Source organism: Littorina saxatilis, linkage group LG4 (assembly GCF_037325665.1).
Source record: "Littorina saxatilis isolate snail1 linkage group LG4, US_GU_Lsax_2.0, whole genome shotgun sequence".
NCBI lineage: Eukaryota > Metazoa > Mollusca > Gastropoda > Littorinimorpha > Littorinidae > Littorina > Littorina saxatilis.
The window spans coordinates 45,973,516-45,991,419 of record NC_090248.1 but is presented as its reverse complement, the minus strand read 5'-3'; the positions used below and the strand labels follow the sequence as shown (position 1 = coordinate 45,991,419).

Below are 17,904 nucleotides of genomic sequence, written 5' to 3'. Positions count from 1 at the left end.
TTTGGATTATATCATATCTCTCACCTGGAAACATAACAGTCTTCGCCAGGTGGTTTTATGCTTGACAGCACCGTAAAGCTGCATTCATTCTTTAACTTCCTGTTTTGCATTGGATACGGTAAACTCAGGTAAACGTGTTATTTTTTGTAACCTGTTTTGCACGAGAAAGTTTAACGTCAACTTCATCGCATGGAATACACGGGGGCGAGTTGGCACTGCTTGCGGGGGCGAGATGGCACCCTTGACAGTTTGAAAGCAAGTAGACCGTGAAGTCGGCGACTACAAAAGAGGAGGCAGAGCATGGTAACTTACGTTTGTTACAGCGGTAGAGGAGGAAAGGGGTGGACAACTGGAAGTCAAGCTGCTCTGAGATGGGCTCCACCCAGTTCTCCATGCCCTGCTTGTTGAGGATCATCATCCCGTGGATGGGGCACGCCGACCTGCACACACAGTCAAAACATGCCATGATAACCTAATCCCACAACACAAGACTTGATAATGGGGTACAGGGGACGCACAACACAAGACTTGACAATGGGGTACAGGGGACGCACAACACAAGACATGACAATGGGGTACAGGGGACGCACAACACAAGACTTGACAATGGGGTACAGGGGACGCACAACACAAGACTTGACAATGGGGTACAGGGGACGCACAACACAAGACTTGACAATGGGGTACAGGGGACGCACAACACAAGACATGACAATGGGGTACAGGGGACGCACAACACAAGACTTGACAATGGGGTACAGGGGACGCTTTTCTTTCAAGACCTGTCCAACGTGAAGAAAATTAGGACTTAAAACGGAAAGTCTTAAAATGGAGGTAAATTAACAAAGGTTATCAACACAAAATCTGAAAAAGCAAGGTCTTAAAAGGGGGAAGTCTTACATTGTGAGGATGGGGGTATTATGGGGATGGGGGTATTATGGGGATGGGGGTATTATGGGGAAGGGGGTATTATGGGGAAGGGGGTATTATGGGGAAGGGGGTATTATGGGGATGGGGGTATTATGGGGAAGGGGGTATTGTGGGGATGGGGGTATTATGGGGATGGGGGTATTATGGGGATGGGGGTATTATGGGGATATCATGGGGATGGTTTTTTGGGGGATGGGGGTATTATGGGGATGGGGTATTATGGGGATGGGGGTATCATAGGGATGGGGGTATCATGGGGATGGGGGTATCATAGGGATGGGGGTATTATGGGGATGGGGGTATTATGGGGATGGGGGTATTATGGGGATGGGGATAGCATGGGGATGGGGGTGACCGTGCAGGCAATGGAGTGGGTATCTGTTCCAGCAAACCAACCTGTTTGCTGATCTGCATGTCAAACACTAATTGTGTCATGTCAAAACTGTAAGTTCAATGCTTCAAAACATTGAAAGTAGGCCCATGACCCCACGTGTTCTGTACAGTCCTCTTCCCACAAAGATGTAGAAGGATTTATTACAATTTTTGGCGATTTAAACTTGAGTGTTTTCCCAACTACTAACACCAGCCGACACCCCTGTCCTATGATCACCGTTCGACCAATGAACTCCTTTTAAAGATATAATTATGTGTGAGGCCTGAAGAAGAAGAAGAAGAAGAAGAAGAAGAAGAAGAAGAAGAAGAAGAAGAAGAAGAAGAAGAAGAAGAAGAAGAAGAAGAAGAAGAAGAAAGAAGAAAGAAGAAAGGACGAAAAAGAAGAAGAAGAAGATGAAGATGAAGATGATGAAATATCAGTCCTTTGAAGTCAAATAAGCGCGCCTTTTCTTTCTCAAGTTAGGTACGAGCAAGTTCTTTTCTATGTTCCCATGTGAACCCCTCATGCTGTGAGAATGCAGAAGTCGAGGCAATGCACTCTTTGAGGCGATGGCATAAGCCTGTCTGTACATTCTCTAGAACTCTACCATCCTGCTGCTATGTGATATAATGTTTGTACTTCACTTGGGAACTACAGTCAAACCTGCCCTTGCGACTACCTCTCGAAAGCAACCACCTGCCCACAACGACCAATCCCTAGGACACCTGATGGTTGTTTTGTCTATGACTATGATTCACCTTTCCATAGCAAGCACCTGTTCGTAACGACCACCTTTGGTTGGTAACTTGGGGGTCGTTTTAGACAGGTTTGACTGTACATGCTATTGCACCGATGTCTTACTTGTACGTGTTGCTCATGCACGCATGCACACACACATTTTTAGGTTTAATTTCATTCTTTCTACAAATAAATAATCTAATGTTTAAACCCAAAGCGTCCAACTGTTTGAATCTCCCATCTCATTTCTTCCTCCTTTTATTATTCATTTATTTTTAAGTGAGGTATTTTCTAAAAAATACTTTTTATTAATCCTTTTATTTCTTACAATTTGAGAACATTCAGAATATGTGACTCAAGACAACAACAACAACAACAACAACAACAACAACAACAACAACAACAACAACAACAACAACAACAACTTGACGAATTCTTTAATTGTCTCCGGACTGTAATTTGCTGTAACATGACTGTTACATGCAACAAAACCTGATGAATTCTCTCTTTTTTCTCCAGACTGAAATTAACATGCACCTACCCCCCTCCCCCTCCCTCTGCAACATGTCGGAGAAACATGTTTATGTTCACCGTAATAACCATGTATTCCTGTAGTTTCGGTTCCATCATCAATTTTCTTTTTCTCAATCTCTGTCTCCCTCTCCCTCGCCCTTCCTCTGCAACATGTCACAGAAACATGTTTATGTTCACCGTAATAACCATGTATTCCTGTAGTTTTCGGTTCCATCGTCAACTTTCTTTCTCTCAATCTCTGTCTCCCTCTTCCTCGCCCCCTCCCTCTGCAAAATATCACAGAAACATGTTTATGTTCACCGTAATAACCATGTATTCCTGTAGTTTTCGGTTCCATCATCAACTTTTTTTCTCTGAATATCTGTTTCCCTCTCCCTCGCCCCCTCCCTCTGCAAAATGTCACAGAAACATGTTTATGTTCACCGTAATAACCATTGATTCCAGTAGTTTTTGGTTCCATCATCTTTCTTTGTCTCCCCCCCCCCTCCCCCTCAAGAAGATGTGACCTTCACAAACGCACTCGTTTGTGAAGTAAAGAAAGCAGTGTTTGAACAGTGCAAAGCAGTGCGGCAGACGGCAAGGGGAAGCGTCTACTAAAGCAGGAGGCAAACGACCAGGGACCCCTATAAACACGTGTAGGGCACCGACAAAGGAGGAGCGACTGACAGCCACAACCCTCCTAAAGAAACACTAGAAAATGAAGTAGAAGGGGGTGGGGGTGGGGGAGGGGGGGTGAGAGAGAGAGACAAGAGAGACACGGAGGGAGACAGAGAGAAAAAGTGTTTTACTGTTCACGCACATGGTACCCATAAGGATGCACAATTATAGCATCATTTCACAAACTATGATCAAAGCTAAAATGTATGCAGACTCTACTGAAATCTCTAAGGTAGAGAGAGAGAGAAAAACAGACAGAGACAGACAGAGACAGAGACAGAAAGTGTTTTGCTGTTCACGGCGCACGGTACCCATAATGAGGCATTCATTGATCATTTCTAAGACTACGATCACAGCCAAAATGCATGAAGACACTACTAAAATTCGTACTGAAAGAGAGAGAAGAGAAGAGAAGAGAAGAGAAGAGAGAGCCTCGGAGAGAGAGAGAGAGAGAGAGAGAGAGAGAGAGAGAGAGAGAGAGAGAGAGAGAGAGAGAGAGAGAGAGAGAGAGAGAGAGAGAGAGAGAGAGAGAGAGAGGAAACAGTAGTGGGTTTGGGGGGGAGAAAGAAGAGAACAGAAAATAAGTTGCCTGGCAATTTCATTCCAACTCCAAGCCTTATCCGACAACCATCTGCCCGTCACCTCGCCAAGGGCACACAACCACCCCGTCCTCATTAAGACATACACCTTTGTGGCACTGAAAATAAACACTTCTCTATTTAGCTGCATGCTTTTGTTCCTCTTCTTATTCTTCTACTCCATCGTTTGTTTACTGTTCTTGTTCAGTTTATTGCCTTATTTGCTTCGTTACTCTTGCTCTACCTGGTTTGATGATAAGACTTGGCTTCTTCGGCTGGGGTTCCGACTGTCAATGTCTCGAAGACAAATGACTTTACCATAATCTAGGTGTGTTCACACACACACACACACACACACACACACACACACACACACACACACACACACACACACACACAAAACGCCAAGGGAAAATAGATTATGTGAAACATGTGGAGTAATAGAAGATGAAATATATTTTCTAGATAACTGCATAGAAAACAACCAATTACGAAAATCTTTCATGAGTGAAATTAATCGACATATATATTTATATGATGTACCAAGTCAACTTTTGCAAGTAGACAATGATTGCACAAACTAAATTGGGAGAATTTATATATAATGATCTCCAAAAAAAGAAACTATGAAATTATTTGGTTATTTATCTTCCCGTGTCTTATAAACACTTCGTTTCATGACAAAGTTTATTCGTTAAAAAAAATTCGTATTAAAACACACACACACACACACACACACACACACACACACACACACACACACACACACACGCGCGCGCGCGCGCGCGCACACACACACTAACAACCCTGGGTTACATATAGACATAGAGGGATCAGGAAGAGTGATGCATGAATATTCATAAGCAACAACAAACAAGCTAACAAAACAAGCAGCGTAGCTACATTAATAGCTGAACATTGTCAGCGTATGTCATGTTCAGTTGTCGCAGGAAACACCGCCTATCGATCATTCTTTCTTTCTTTATTTGGTGTTTAACGTCGTTTTCAACCACGAAGGTTATATCGCGACGATATCGATCATTAGTTTTCATGGTTTACTCCAATCCAGATTCCACTGCTGCAACACTTCCCGCTCTCACTTATTTAGTGTAATGCCATGTGAACCAGCGGTCAGCACAGGTACAGTAGACATAGACATAGACATGGAACACTTTATTATCTCAACGAGGAGAAACTCAGGTGTGGTGTATACAGCATTACAATAAACAACATTTAACGTAAGAACATAATTAAAATATCGAGGCGCAAATAGTACACTCACAGGGTTTCATTGGCGCATTAAATACAACACACACACACACACACACACACACACACACACACACACACACACACACACACACACACACACACACACACACACAGATAACAGAATATAGCGGCTAATTCTCAGATGGCACCATATTGCACCATTTTGCATCTTTAATCAAAACGCGTACATGCCTCTTTGGCGCTTCTTGCCTTAGACTATGTCCCATCGGAATTTGGTTGAGGGGGACAAATATCCCATTGCCTTTTTCTCCCAGGTTAAACCCTGCACTAATAATAGTCTAGACAAGAAAATTGGTTGATTAAAATCAACATGGCCGAAGCAATGTTTTCATAAAAGAAGCGGTATTGTACGGGCACATGTTGAATTTGGGTTACATGTGTTGCAGAGTATTTGAAAATCCGTAGGCATAAAAACATGCAAAGAAGAGTGATAGGTCCCTGTTGTGAATATAATCAAGTGGATAAATTGATTACTTATGTTTCATGAGAACGGCAAACAACGACACTTGTCATCATTTTCACGAGTTTTCATTCACAAGCACCTGGGAAATAAATCTCATGTTCCCCGGGGAATAAATCCCCGGTTACCATAGTTGCAGGAAGCCCTATTACATGGATAATCAAAAGCAAACCCAATAGAAACGCTCGAGGATTCTTCGGCTCTTTTCATTGGCGTTTCCCCAGACCTAAACAGACGACACTGCTTCGCCAAGTTCCAAATACGAACTGGCAAACTGGCAAATGTAAACAAAAAACAAAACTACCTCATCAAAGGTCATACATTTATGCTTTATCGCAAACAAATGAAACCTATCGATATGTTTTATCTTCTCACAAAGTCATGGAGTGCGTGTATCTCTGTTTGGAGAAACACGACCCCTGACACACACATTTTGACCCGTGCACAAGACGTTGTATCGATAAACTAAGCGCAAATAAAAAAATAATAATAAAAAAGCAAAGAACATAGCAACAAGAAATGAAGACATCTGACAAAGCCGAGCAAGCAGAATGACAAGTCTAATGAAAAACAGAGAGGCAATGAGAAACAAGATCGCGATTATCTTTCCTTCGCGGCACGACGCAAATCGTTTGTGTCCTTTGACCCAATTCGTGCAGTGCTGCACGATGCAAATCTTCTGTGACCTTTAACTCAACGTAGCTTCAATATTCGATTACTAATATTTACCACTGAAAACCGAGGGGTGGAATACCGAGAGGGGCAGGGTGGTAGGGCGATGGTGAAATGTAATGAAGAGACACGTGTAGCAATAAGAGAAAACCGATTCTGCAATAACACAAACAAGAACAAAAAACCCAACACTGACCTATATGAATATTTAATCAATAATATGATCGTCTGCGTTGCAGGTGTGCAAGTGAAGGGTTGGGGGGGGGGGGGGAGGGTAACTTGATCATTAATTTGTGTGTGTCAGTGTTTGTGTTCATGGACTGATTGTGAGGGAGGGGGAGGGTGGGGTGGGGTGTGTTTCAGGTTTTGGTGTGGGTATGAAACGAGCAAAACAATACCCACACCACAAAATCTTGGAGGCAAAAAACACTCGCCGTCGCATCATTTTGTCCGCACAATATTATATGCACCAACAACCGGAAAGAAAGGTGACAATGGAAAAAGACTCATCTTTGCTTCCTGCGATTCCTTGCCCCCGACTCGAACGTCGCACGATAATCCACATAACAGATCTGTTGTGAGATGGTCAACGCTGACTGTGCAAGCAAATCACCTCGTTTGAAATACGACAATCCCATCGCTCGAATGCAACATGTGGGCACTATCGTCTCAAAGGCGCTTGCTGTTGGTTTCACACACCACTCTGTAGTCGGAACCTACAGAACTTTGCATCCTCAAACCTGACATACTTGTCTCAACATTATAAACTCAAATCACACACAGTAAGTTGCTTTCGCACGCCAGCTTTGAACAACGTGCTGGGGCCCCGAACATGCATTATAATAACAGAACTCGCGTTTCAAACCATGGCTCCCTGTGTTGATTTTTCACTTAATGTTGAACCACCAAAATGATGACAAAAACGATGTTTGATGGTTTGTTGCCAGACCAGCTTTTTTGTCGGTCCTCGGGGGGCATATCGACTTTTGTTTCATATTTATTGACCGCGGCCTTCAGCCTTGGTCAATAAATATGAAACAAAAGACGATATGCTCCCCCTCGGACCGACAAATAAGCTGGTCTGTCAACAACCCATCAAACATCTTATAATGTTCACCGCCTTCAGCTAATTGAAGAAAGAGGGCGGGCATCAATAAATAGTAGAGCATAGTGCAATTTCATGTTGGCATCTTCTCCACTGAAAGCTATAACCCAAAGACTGAAGACCAAAGTGCTTTACCCCACTTCTGACCCGAATCACCCCCCTTTGCATCTGGAACGATGCCAGGAACAAGTTTGAACTTCAGATAAGGTGATCGAGGCTTAACAAGTCCCAACAGATCAAAGAATGACTTTTTTGTTCAGGCCAATGACCTAGGGGACAAGAGAGAGAGAGAGAGAGAGAGAGAGAGAGAGAGAGAGAGAGAGAGAGAGAGAGAGAGAGAGAGAGAGAGAGAGAGAGAGATTGATTGATTGATTGATTAAACTTTATTACAGAAGGATGGAGATTTTAGGCGTTGCCTAGTCTTACAATCTGTCCTTGCTAACTACAATGAATACAAAACAGAACATGAAAACATTATAAGAGCAAAAAAGGTTGACGGCAAAAATAATCATACATGTAGAGGTTACATGCCGAGTCTCAGTAATTATTAAAAATAATGGTCGAAGTTAGCGGATCATGAAAAATGCGAGCTTTAGCGAGCTTTTTTATGACCGCGAACTGAGACCATTATTTTTTATAATCACTGAGACGAGGTATGTAACCTCTTTATTCCTCCTTTCTTCAGTTATTCAAAGAAAAGAGGAGTTTTCTTGCGAAAGTTTGATCGAATCCTATTCACTCAACCAGTCAACCTGCGCAGGCGATCGATTAATGCGCGGTTGTATAGTTCCGTGCAAATCATTCCATTCTGTTAACACTTCTTGTCAGTTTTCCTATTTTGGACTAAAATCAAGTACACATATATGCTGTTATTCTGCTGTGGCGGCAAAGGCAGATATTGTGTGTTCTGTATATGTTTTGGTATCGCTTAGGATAATGTTCTTTCGTCAAATTGGACTAGCAGACGAACTTTTGCACCCGTGTTCCAACGTTAAAAACTGTATGAAGTTCAGTTTTCTGGGGAAAATAGTGTATGAAACCGCTTTATGTTGTTTAAATGGATGAGATGTGTGCATTTGGTTGCGTGTGATCTGTTTATTAAATGAAATATTGTTGAAAACTGACCGTCGGATTGCAGTCTGTTGTCGAAGAAACCGAGTGAAAAGAAGGGGAATTACTCTTGTCGCTAGACAAAGTATGAGTTACTTGCCTTGGGAAATTGCTTGTGATGAACGGTTTGAGCACGGCAGATCTAGATTCAGAAAACAACCGAACTCATGGATTTTATATGGAGATTCATGTGTTCAGGCCTGTAGTTGTTAATTTAAATGCGGTATGTTTGTATTGTTTGCTCCAGAGATGTGTACTTTGTACATTATAGCGTTCGGAACTTTTCAGTCGCAAAAAGTAGTACCGAAACAGAACAACTTCTCAACCCATTGCACTATCGAGGATTCAGGCTGTTGCTGGGTCGTTATTTGTTTGGTTGCTGGGTCATTATCGAAAAATAACTACCCCTACAAGTTTACAGAGGTAAAGAAGCAGAGGGGGGAATAAATGATAATAAATGGCATTTAAAGAGAGAGAGAGAGAGAGAGAGAGAGAGAGAGAGAGAGAGAGAGAGAGGGAGGGAGAGGGAGAGGGAGAGAAAGGGAGAGGGGAAGGGAGAGAGCGAGAGTGGGGGAGGGAGAGAGAGGGAGAGGGAGAGAGGGGAGAGGGAGAGAGGGAGAGAGGGGGAGGGAGAGAGAGAGAGGGAGAGGGAGGGAGAGAGAGAGGGAGAGAGAGAGGGAGAGGAGAGGGAGAGGGAGAGAGAGAGGGAGAGGAGAGGGATAGGGAGAGAGAGATATATATATATATATGGAGAGAGACAGAGAGACAGAGACAGAGAGACAGAGAGAGAGAGACAGTTTGCAAAGGAGTCGGCGGGTACCTGCTGTTCTGAGAAGTCAACGGGTGTAACAAGCTACAGATTGTACAACCTCAAGCGCTCAAGGTCAAGACAGAGACCAAACACCGGGGTCTGCTCGTGCTGCACGTAAAGCGGAGTCATCACAGATCACGGGAGATGAGTCCCAGGGCAAAAGAATCACTAATTTTCAAAACACCTTACAGCAAAGCGAACACCGCCCGTCTCCTTCCCTGAGAATATGCACAGGCAATCAAAGGAGTAGCAGGGATTGAGTGCCAGCTCACAAGGCATGAAAAGACAAGACGGACCAAGAGCTAATGGCTCCACAGCTAAGAACTTGTGATCCCCAAGACGCCCTGGGAGCAATCCCTGCTCAGCGGCCAAAGCTGCATAGCATCAGCAGGACAAGACTATAGGCAATAAAGCGGAAGCCCCTTTTTACCCCCCGTCCCCCCAAACTAAAGATTTTAGACAAAGAGAGACAACATAAATGTAGTACAAGTACATTTACTTCTGTTTCTATGAAGCTGTCTCCTTGAAGACCTTTCACAGCTTCTGCTCATACGCTCTGCAAACTGACCTCCATTTTAAGACCGGATTTTCCCAGGTTGCTCACGTCTCAAAAGGAGGGAGTTCACACTGTAGCCAGAACCAGGGTAAGCATGTCGGAGGGCTAGGCTCTCTCAAAGTCCTCAGGGATTAAGGTATACACCTCTCGCCACAACATCACCGCTGAGGGAGCAATTATGACTGCTTTGAGTCAACCAGTTGCTTTTCAACCTGTTTGCAGACAGATACCTTCATCTCTAACATGCTTAAGGAGCAGTCCCAGCTCATGGGGTCCAAGTATACTGGCTATAGCTTAGCAAGTCCCTGGGTATCAAGGGATGAGGCATGGCCTCAAACCCTGTTCTAAAGAGCATTGGGCTTTATTCCAGCTGGGGGGGGGGGGGGGGGGGGGTGGGTCCCGGTAGCTCAGGCGGTAAAGCACTGGACTTGTGATCCGAGGGTCGCAGGTTGGAATCCGGGCTGAGACGGACACGGGTCAGCTTTATGTGCAGACTCAGAGAAGGTATCCATGTCCCACCCCCGTGTCGCCACTATGGCACGTAAAAGACCTCGGTCATTCTGCCATAAGTGGAGGTGGCTGGTTACACCTAAACACGCATACACCTAGCTATCTCATCTAAAGTCGGAGTTACATCCCGGAACATGCCCTTAATGGTTTCACCGTGAGGGCGTAAAACAAAATTTATCTCTACAAAAAAAAAAACGTACAAAAAATACACTTTTTGTATCAGGTCGCAGGTCATTTTGTATCAAATATTATGGTGAGTCTAAACGTTTGGTATCAAATATTATGGTGAGTCTAAACGTTTGGTATCAAATATTATGGCGAGTCTAAACGTTTGGTATCAAATATTATGGTGAGTCTAAACGTTTGGTATCAGAAAGACCAGCTAATCAAATATTATGGTGAGTCTAAACGTTTGGTATCAGAAAGACCAGCTAATCAAATATAATGGTGAGTCTAAACGTTTGGTATCAAATATTATGGTGAGTCTAAACGTTTGGTATCAGAAAGACCAGCTAATCAAATATTATGGTGAGTCTAAACGTTTGGTATCAGAAAGACCAGCTAATCAAATATTATGGCGAGTCTAAACGTTTGGTATCAAATATTATGGCGAGTCTAAACGTTTGGTATCAAATATTATGGCGAGTCTAAACGTTTGGTATCAAATATTATGGTGAGTCTAAACGTTTGGTATCAGAAAGACCAGCTAATCAAATATTATGGTGAGTCTAAACGTTTGGTATCAAATATTATGGTGAGTCTAAACGTTTGGTATCAGAAAGACCAGCTAATCAAATATTATGGTGAGTCTAAACGTTTGGTATCAGAAAGACCAGCTAATCAAATATTATGGTGAGTCTAAACGTTTGGTATCAGAAAGACCAGCTAATCAAATATTATGGTGAGTCTAAACGTTTGGTATCAGAAAGACCAGGTAATCAAAAACGAAAAGAAAAATACAGTTCAAACGAAAGATGTCAAGCCTTCGACATTAAACAGACTGTAGACGCAGCATAAAAACAACAACAAGAATGTAATGTTGGCACATGCTCAGGGGGCATAGTTCAGGATGGCTCAGGGGGCATAGTTCAGGATGGCTCAGGGGGCATAGTTCAGGGTGGCTCAGGGGGCATAGTTCAGGATGGCTCAGGGGGCATAGTTCAGGATGGCTCAGGGGGCATAGTTCAGGATGGCTCAGGGGGCATAGTTCCAGCTCATGAGGTCCAAGCATAATGACAACGACCATTAGCTCTCGCCAAAGCACAACAGAGAAACATCTGTATACCTCTCTCTACTTTCATCCCTTCGCAACACATGTAACAAGATCAACAATTATTCCAGAGACATTTTACCGCTGCGTTCTGTATGTCCTGTATACGCAAACAGCGGGGAGTAGAAAATGAAAAATTAGCTAAGGAAATAGAAACGAAGAAAGACCAAAAATAAAACTCAAAAGCAGAAGAAGGGGTAGGACTTCGGTAACAAAACTTCAAATAAATAAATACGAGGAAGACAAATTGAGGAAGAAAGGCAGGTGCAGGTTTAATTAATGCTTTATTTTTTAATTTTTTTTAAAGAGCACTTCTCAAATTTCATTATGACGTCTAGCCTCAATTTCCTTCTAGGTCAAACTCCCCGTGCCTGCTCTTCTCTAACTAGTGGAAAACTCAGGAGAAAAAACTCGCAGGGAAAACAAATAAACCAATGTTCACCTTTAAATGTGAGGAACAAAACAACACACAAAACCAAAACAAAACACAAAAGCAAAGCTGTGTTGCATGTCTATAGTTCCTATAGAACGCCGCCATCATAGCCGCCATCATTAGTCAGAACAGACTTTACGGGCCAAGAACAATGCTCCTATTTCTCCATGTGAAGAATCAATCGACAACACAAAAAGACAGAACAAAATCGAAATTGCAACAAAAAAACATAGACAGAAAGAGAGCAAAAATCCATGGCGGATTGCGTCATCAATGCGGTGTTTTTTCCCCCAACTGATTTAAGCAGAATTAATCTTTACTTTTGTACGTTTTTCTTCAGTTATAATTATGGGAACGGCAAAATCGAAAAAAAGACTGCTTTGAATCAATTGTCTCGTTGAGCAAAGACACACTGTTGTTTTAATCAGACTGCCTTGATTCTGAGACCTCCCTTACATTAGAGACCATTTCCCTGGTTATTCTTGACACCAGGGGTCACCATTTCCCTGGTTATTCTTGACACCAGGGGTCAGTTGCATTAGTCTGCTTAGACTTAACCATACTTAGAGCGTTCTGCAGTTACCTCGAGCTCGAAACTTCTGTCATCTTGGTGGAAAATAAAGTCATCCCCAACTGGCATCTTCTCAGGTTAAAAAGTGTTTGAAACAACAACTGAAGTCGGCAAAAACATGTACACTTTAAGTCTCAAATGAACTGGGCGAAGTCGACTTGGCGAATCTGGCCGCAAGGAGCTTTAGTACTGAGTTTTTGGAAAAAGACTTCGCGAAGTCGACTTGGCGAATCTGGCCGCAAGGAGCTTTAGTACTGAGTTTTTGGAAAAAGACTTCGCGAAGTCGACTTGGCGAATCTGGCCGCAAGGAGCTTTAGTACTGAGTTTTTGGAAAAAGACTTCGCGAAGTCGACTTGGCGAATCTGGCCGCAAGGAGCTTTAGTACTGAGTTTTTGGAAAAAGACTTCGTGAAGTCGACTTCGGGCTCAATTCAGGACTGCCATAACATTCCCCCAAGAGCAAGTTCCGCAGCCTGATTACCAAGAAAACACTGCACTCAGCATGATCTTGCCAAAAAGAAGAAATAAATCCATAGACAGACACTATCGCTCTTACATCATTGCCCCGAAAAATGGAAAGTATTTCATCCCACAAATCATTTTTTCATTAGACAAAGCGGGCTTGCTCACGCGAACAACGGAGAGCAATCGGTGCAAACAAGCGGTCCAAAGTATTCGGCATGTTCTTTGAAAGTGATGGCAATGCAAGGCAAGGCAAGGCAATATTTTATTTTTTTCTAAACCTAGGGTCACATGAATTAAAAAAAAAAATTACAATAAAAATTATAAACAAGAAGAGCAAACGCTCGATCGAGTCACTTTCGCAGTTCTGAATATTATATTTGTTTGTTTGTTTATTTGTTGCTTAACGTCCAGCCGACTACGTAGAGCCATATCAGGACGAGGAAGGGGGGGATGAAGGGGGCCACTTGTCAAGCGATTCCTGTTTACAAATGCACTAACCCATTACTTGTGTCCCAGCAGGCTTTAGTAAAACTAAATTAATACCTACTGGAAGATTACCAGTTTCCAGTATGTTAAAATAGGCTTAACCTATCTACTGCTGGGCTTACATCAGAACACTAACAGATTAAACTATACATGAATCGCGAGACAAGCGGCAAGAGAAGAGATTTTTTGGAAAAAATACAGGTGAATGAGCAAGAAGGCAGAAAAAAGAAAAGAATTCATGAAGAAAAAGAGAGCATGACAGGAAAGAGGAACCAAAAATCTACCTAACAGCAAACTAGAAAGCTCCTGCGGTTCCAAAAACAGGAGGGGCTTTTAATTTCATAACCGCAGTGCCCCACTGCGGGATCGATCGAGTCACTTTCGCAGTTCTGAATATTGTATGAGGCATCAGATGGACAGGAAGAAATTGCTATTCACAACACAATGCATACCTGAAGCATACCTGTGACCTTGAAAAAGGTCAAAGGTCACCAAAGCAGACGTCAAAGTGTAGAGGTCACTGGGAGTCACGTTCACATAAAATTTGAGCCCGGTCACTTTTATAGTTTCCGAGAAAAGCCCAACGTTAAGTTGTGTGTTGCCGAACAGAAAAGGCTAGTTATCTCCCTTGTTTTTCTGATAACGTTCGTAAAAGGCTACAGATGTAAATACTTTGATGTAAAGAATAATCCTACAAAGTTTCAATCACATCCGATGAACTTTGTCAAAGATATAAAATGTCTAATTTTTCCTTTGACGCTGACCTGTGACCTTGAAAAAGGTCAAAGGTCAACGAAACCATCGTTAAAGTGTAGAGGTCATTGGAGGTCACGACTAAACAAAATATGAGCCCGATCGCTTTGATAGTTTCCGAGAAAAGTCCAACGTTAAGGTGGTGTCTACGGACGGCCGGCCGGACGGCCGGCCGGCCGGCCGGCCGGCCGTAACACTGACCGATTACATAGAGTCACTTTTTCTCAAGTGACTCAAAAAATAAATCTTCAAAAGTGATAAACAAAGGATGGAGAAAGTACTCCAGATGGAACAGGAAAACAATATGGCTGCCAAACATCTACGGAAGCTGTCGTTCCCGTGTAAATGATTCTGCTCATCATTTCATAATATCTGGCCGGGGTTTTACATGAGGTGAGGCCACCCCTCTCTGCTTTCCATGCCGAGATGTCACCTTTCAGTGAGCTGCGTGCGTATAGCTGATGAAATATTGCAGTAGCCATTGACAAAGGGAAACACACATGTAAGGCCCAAAAAAAAAAGGTCTGTTTACGGTAACATAGGCCAAAAAAATAGGGTCGGTAGGTCGGGATTTTTTTTCTTTCCCAAAAAACCATATTTTTACGTTTTTTTTTTTTTTTTTTTTTTTCCCCCAAATCCCCCAAAAAAGTCTAGGGTCGCGCGAAAAAAATAGGGTCGGTCGGGTTACCGTAAACAGACTATTTTTTTTTTTGGCCTAACCAACAATTCTCCTTCTCCCAGGAAAGCATTGAAACGGTCAAATCATATTAGGTCTTGAAACTGATGGGCGTTTTTTAAGCAACATTTTCAAGTTTGCATGGATCTGTGATCCCTCACGCGGTGGTTTACATGTTGACGGATTCTAAGGTACATTCAAACCATCCTTGTAAGACCTAACAAAAATCGAAGAAAATCAGGTCAAGGGTGAGAATCATAAAATGGAGGTAAACTTACAAATGTTATCAACGGAAATTCTGAAGAAAAAAACATCCAGTAATTAATTTAAAAAAATAAAATAAAAATAAAAAAGTGAAAGAGGGGGGGGGGGGGGGGGGGGGGGGGCACTGTACCTCTAACGTCAACTTGGACGGATCAATAGCCAGCGTGCAAATAACAAGCGAGCTGAGCTCTATCTATTCTACCATTACGGCACATACAAAAATCAAAGTTGCGCAGATGTAAGAAAATGCAGTAATTGCACGGGGTATCGACTCAACGGAGGTGTTCCGTTCAAAACAAATCCTCAACCACACAGATCCCGAGCTAGAAATCATGGATAATTTTCCCAGCAGACGTAACTCACTGTCTACGTGTGTGAAAAAAGGCGTGCGCTACTTTTTGAATTTCAGAACATCCCATCCCACCTGTTCAAAGCGACAGCATAAACTTGAAGCATATTATATTAGGCAATAATCTAGTTTTGTAGTCTGAATTCTAGTTTTGAAGTCTGAATTCTAGTATTATGGTCTGAATTCTAGTATTGTCTGAATTCTAGTATTGTCTGAAATCTAGTATTGTAGTCTGAATTCTAGTTTTTTTAGTCTGAATTCTTGTATTGTAGTCTGAATTCTTGTATTGTTGTCTGAAATCTAGTATTGTAGTCTGAATTCTATTTTTTTAGTCTGAATTCTTGTATTGTAGTCTGAATTCTAATATTGTAGTCTGAATTCTAATATTGTAGTCTGAATTCTAGTATTGTAGTCTGAATTCTAGTACTGTAGTCTGAATTCTAGTATTTTAGTCTGAATTCTGGTAAGGTCTTTCTTTCTTTCTTTGGTGTTTAACGTCGTTTTCAACCACGAAGGTTATATCGCGACGGGGAAAGGGGGTTCTGGTAAGGTAGTCTGAATTCTAGTATTGTAGTCTGAATGAGGTAGCCTGCGGCGGAGGCTTAATCATATACGCCGTACACAATTCGACAGGGTGAAATGGCTGAACATACGGAAAGGACCCCTTTCTGTTTACTACCATACAAACAGGAAACAGCAGACATTTGTGGATACACTGAACAGGTCTTCTGCAGACTGAGAGTCAGTCAACTGAACGAGATAAAGCCTGCACTTGTCGTGATAGGCTAATTGTTCCTCGGTTCAGATGCGTAACATCATCAGCATCTCAGCTGTGTGTTAATTGTGCGGCCTTACTTTTCTGCACCACCTGCAGCGTCATCGATCACAATCAACAGTTCCGTCATCCAAGAATAATACGATAAGAACGAGAGAGCCCCAGATTACAAGCATGACAGGGCGGGGGTGTATGGGGGGGGGGGGGGGGGGGATATGTATCACATACGGAGATGTATGTATTAGCAGAAGTGTATGCTTACAATATAAGCATGCCTGTATGCATGTCCCGGTGAACAAAATGTTTTTACTCCTTTTTAACATAAGCCCGTGAATGCTGTAAATTTGGTGTGCTATTCAAGTGGTAACACCGACTTGTTTAAATCCAACGTTTTGCCAACGTTCCAAAATTCAGAATCAAAAAACAAGAAAGGTAGGTTGTTGGAACGTTTTTTATTGACAAAACAATACATTCACATATTGTATATTATCTTATTATGGTGAATGTATTGTTTTGTCAATAACAAACGTTCAAACAACCTACCTTTCTTGTTTTTTGATACCGACTTGTTTCGTTTTTGAATCGTTTCATAAAAAATGACCACTTGGCACAAACACCAACCAGGCTGTTGCGTTTTGGTTCGAGGCCAAGTGGAGTGATATCCTGCTACCCCCCCCCCCCCTTCACACACACACACACACACACACACACACACACACAAACACACACACACACACAAACACACACACACACACACACACACACACACACACACACCACTTCTCTAAAGAAAAAGACCCGACTGTCTGACGTCTCCAAAATAGAACAGACAACGCTCTAGAACTCATTATCTGAGGAGAAAATGGAACAGTGGGAGAAAAACCAACAACACTTTGTTGTCTTGGACATCAAAGCAGACAGCACCAATCTTTTATTCATCAGTTAAATACTTTGCCAGCCTCTTTTCTCCGGTCTGAGCATTCTGTACATCTTTTTGTTTTTGCTTCTTTAAGAAAAAAAATCAAAACAACAACAACAACAAAAAGTTCGCGAAAATTAGTTTCTGTTACTTCGGTTTGAGCTTAGTGGGGCTGTGTGAGTGTGTGTGTGTGTGTGTGTGTGTGTGTGTGAGAGAGAGAGAGAGAGAGAGAGAGAGAGAGAGAGAGAGAGAGAGAGAGAGAGAGAGAGAGAGAGAGAGAGAGAGAGAAAAACGTGTACGTATTCGAGTACGTACATGCCCGGGTAGGGGTGGGCTAGATTATAAAAACACAGGATAAAAGAACCAACCCATTACATGTGCTTCACTGGCAAACCATTTGGGTAGTTACGAGTTACGGGTTCACCAAAGAACCGGAACGACTTTGCAAAGCTGCTCCTCTATCGCAACATTCGCACAGAAGGAAAAGAATGACAGAACCTAATCACCCACATTAATTATAATTAAAAAAAAAGTCGTCGCAGAATTAAGCTCTCTTGTCTTTTTGCATGAGGAAGTTTGGACTTTCGGACGCGTACCCTTCACTGCTGACCTCGAGC

The 17,904-nt window shown here is 42.5% G+C and overlaps 1 protein-coding gene across 4 annotated transcripts in view; it reads right to left on the bottom strand.

The window, feature by feature from the left end:
- Positions 1 to 17,904, bottom strand: part of LOC138964888 (mRNA-decapping enzyme 1B-like) — a 173,514-nt gene that overhangs the window by 34,810 nt on the left and 120,800 nt on the right. For all 4 annotated transcript variants that reach the window (XM_070336955.1, XM_070336956.1, XM_070336958.1 and 1 more), the window contains one exon: positions 313 to 440. In XM_070336955.1, coding sequence (XP_070193056.1) covers positions 313 to 440 — 128 coding nt within the window. The remainder of the gene's footprint in view (positions 1 to 312; positions 441 to 17,904) is intronic.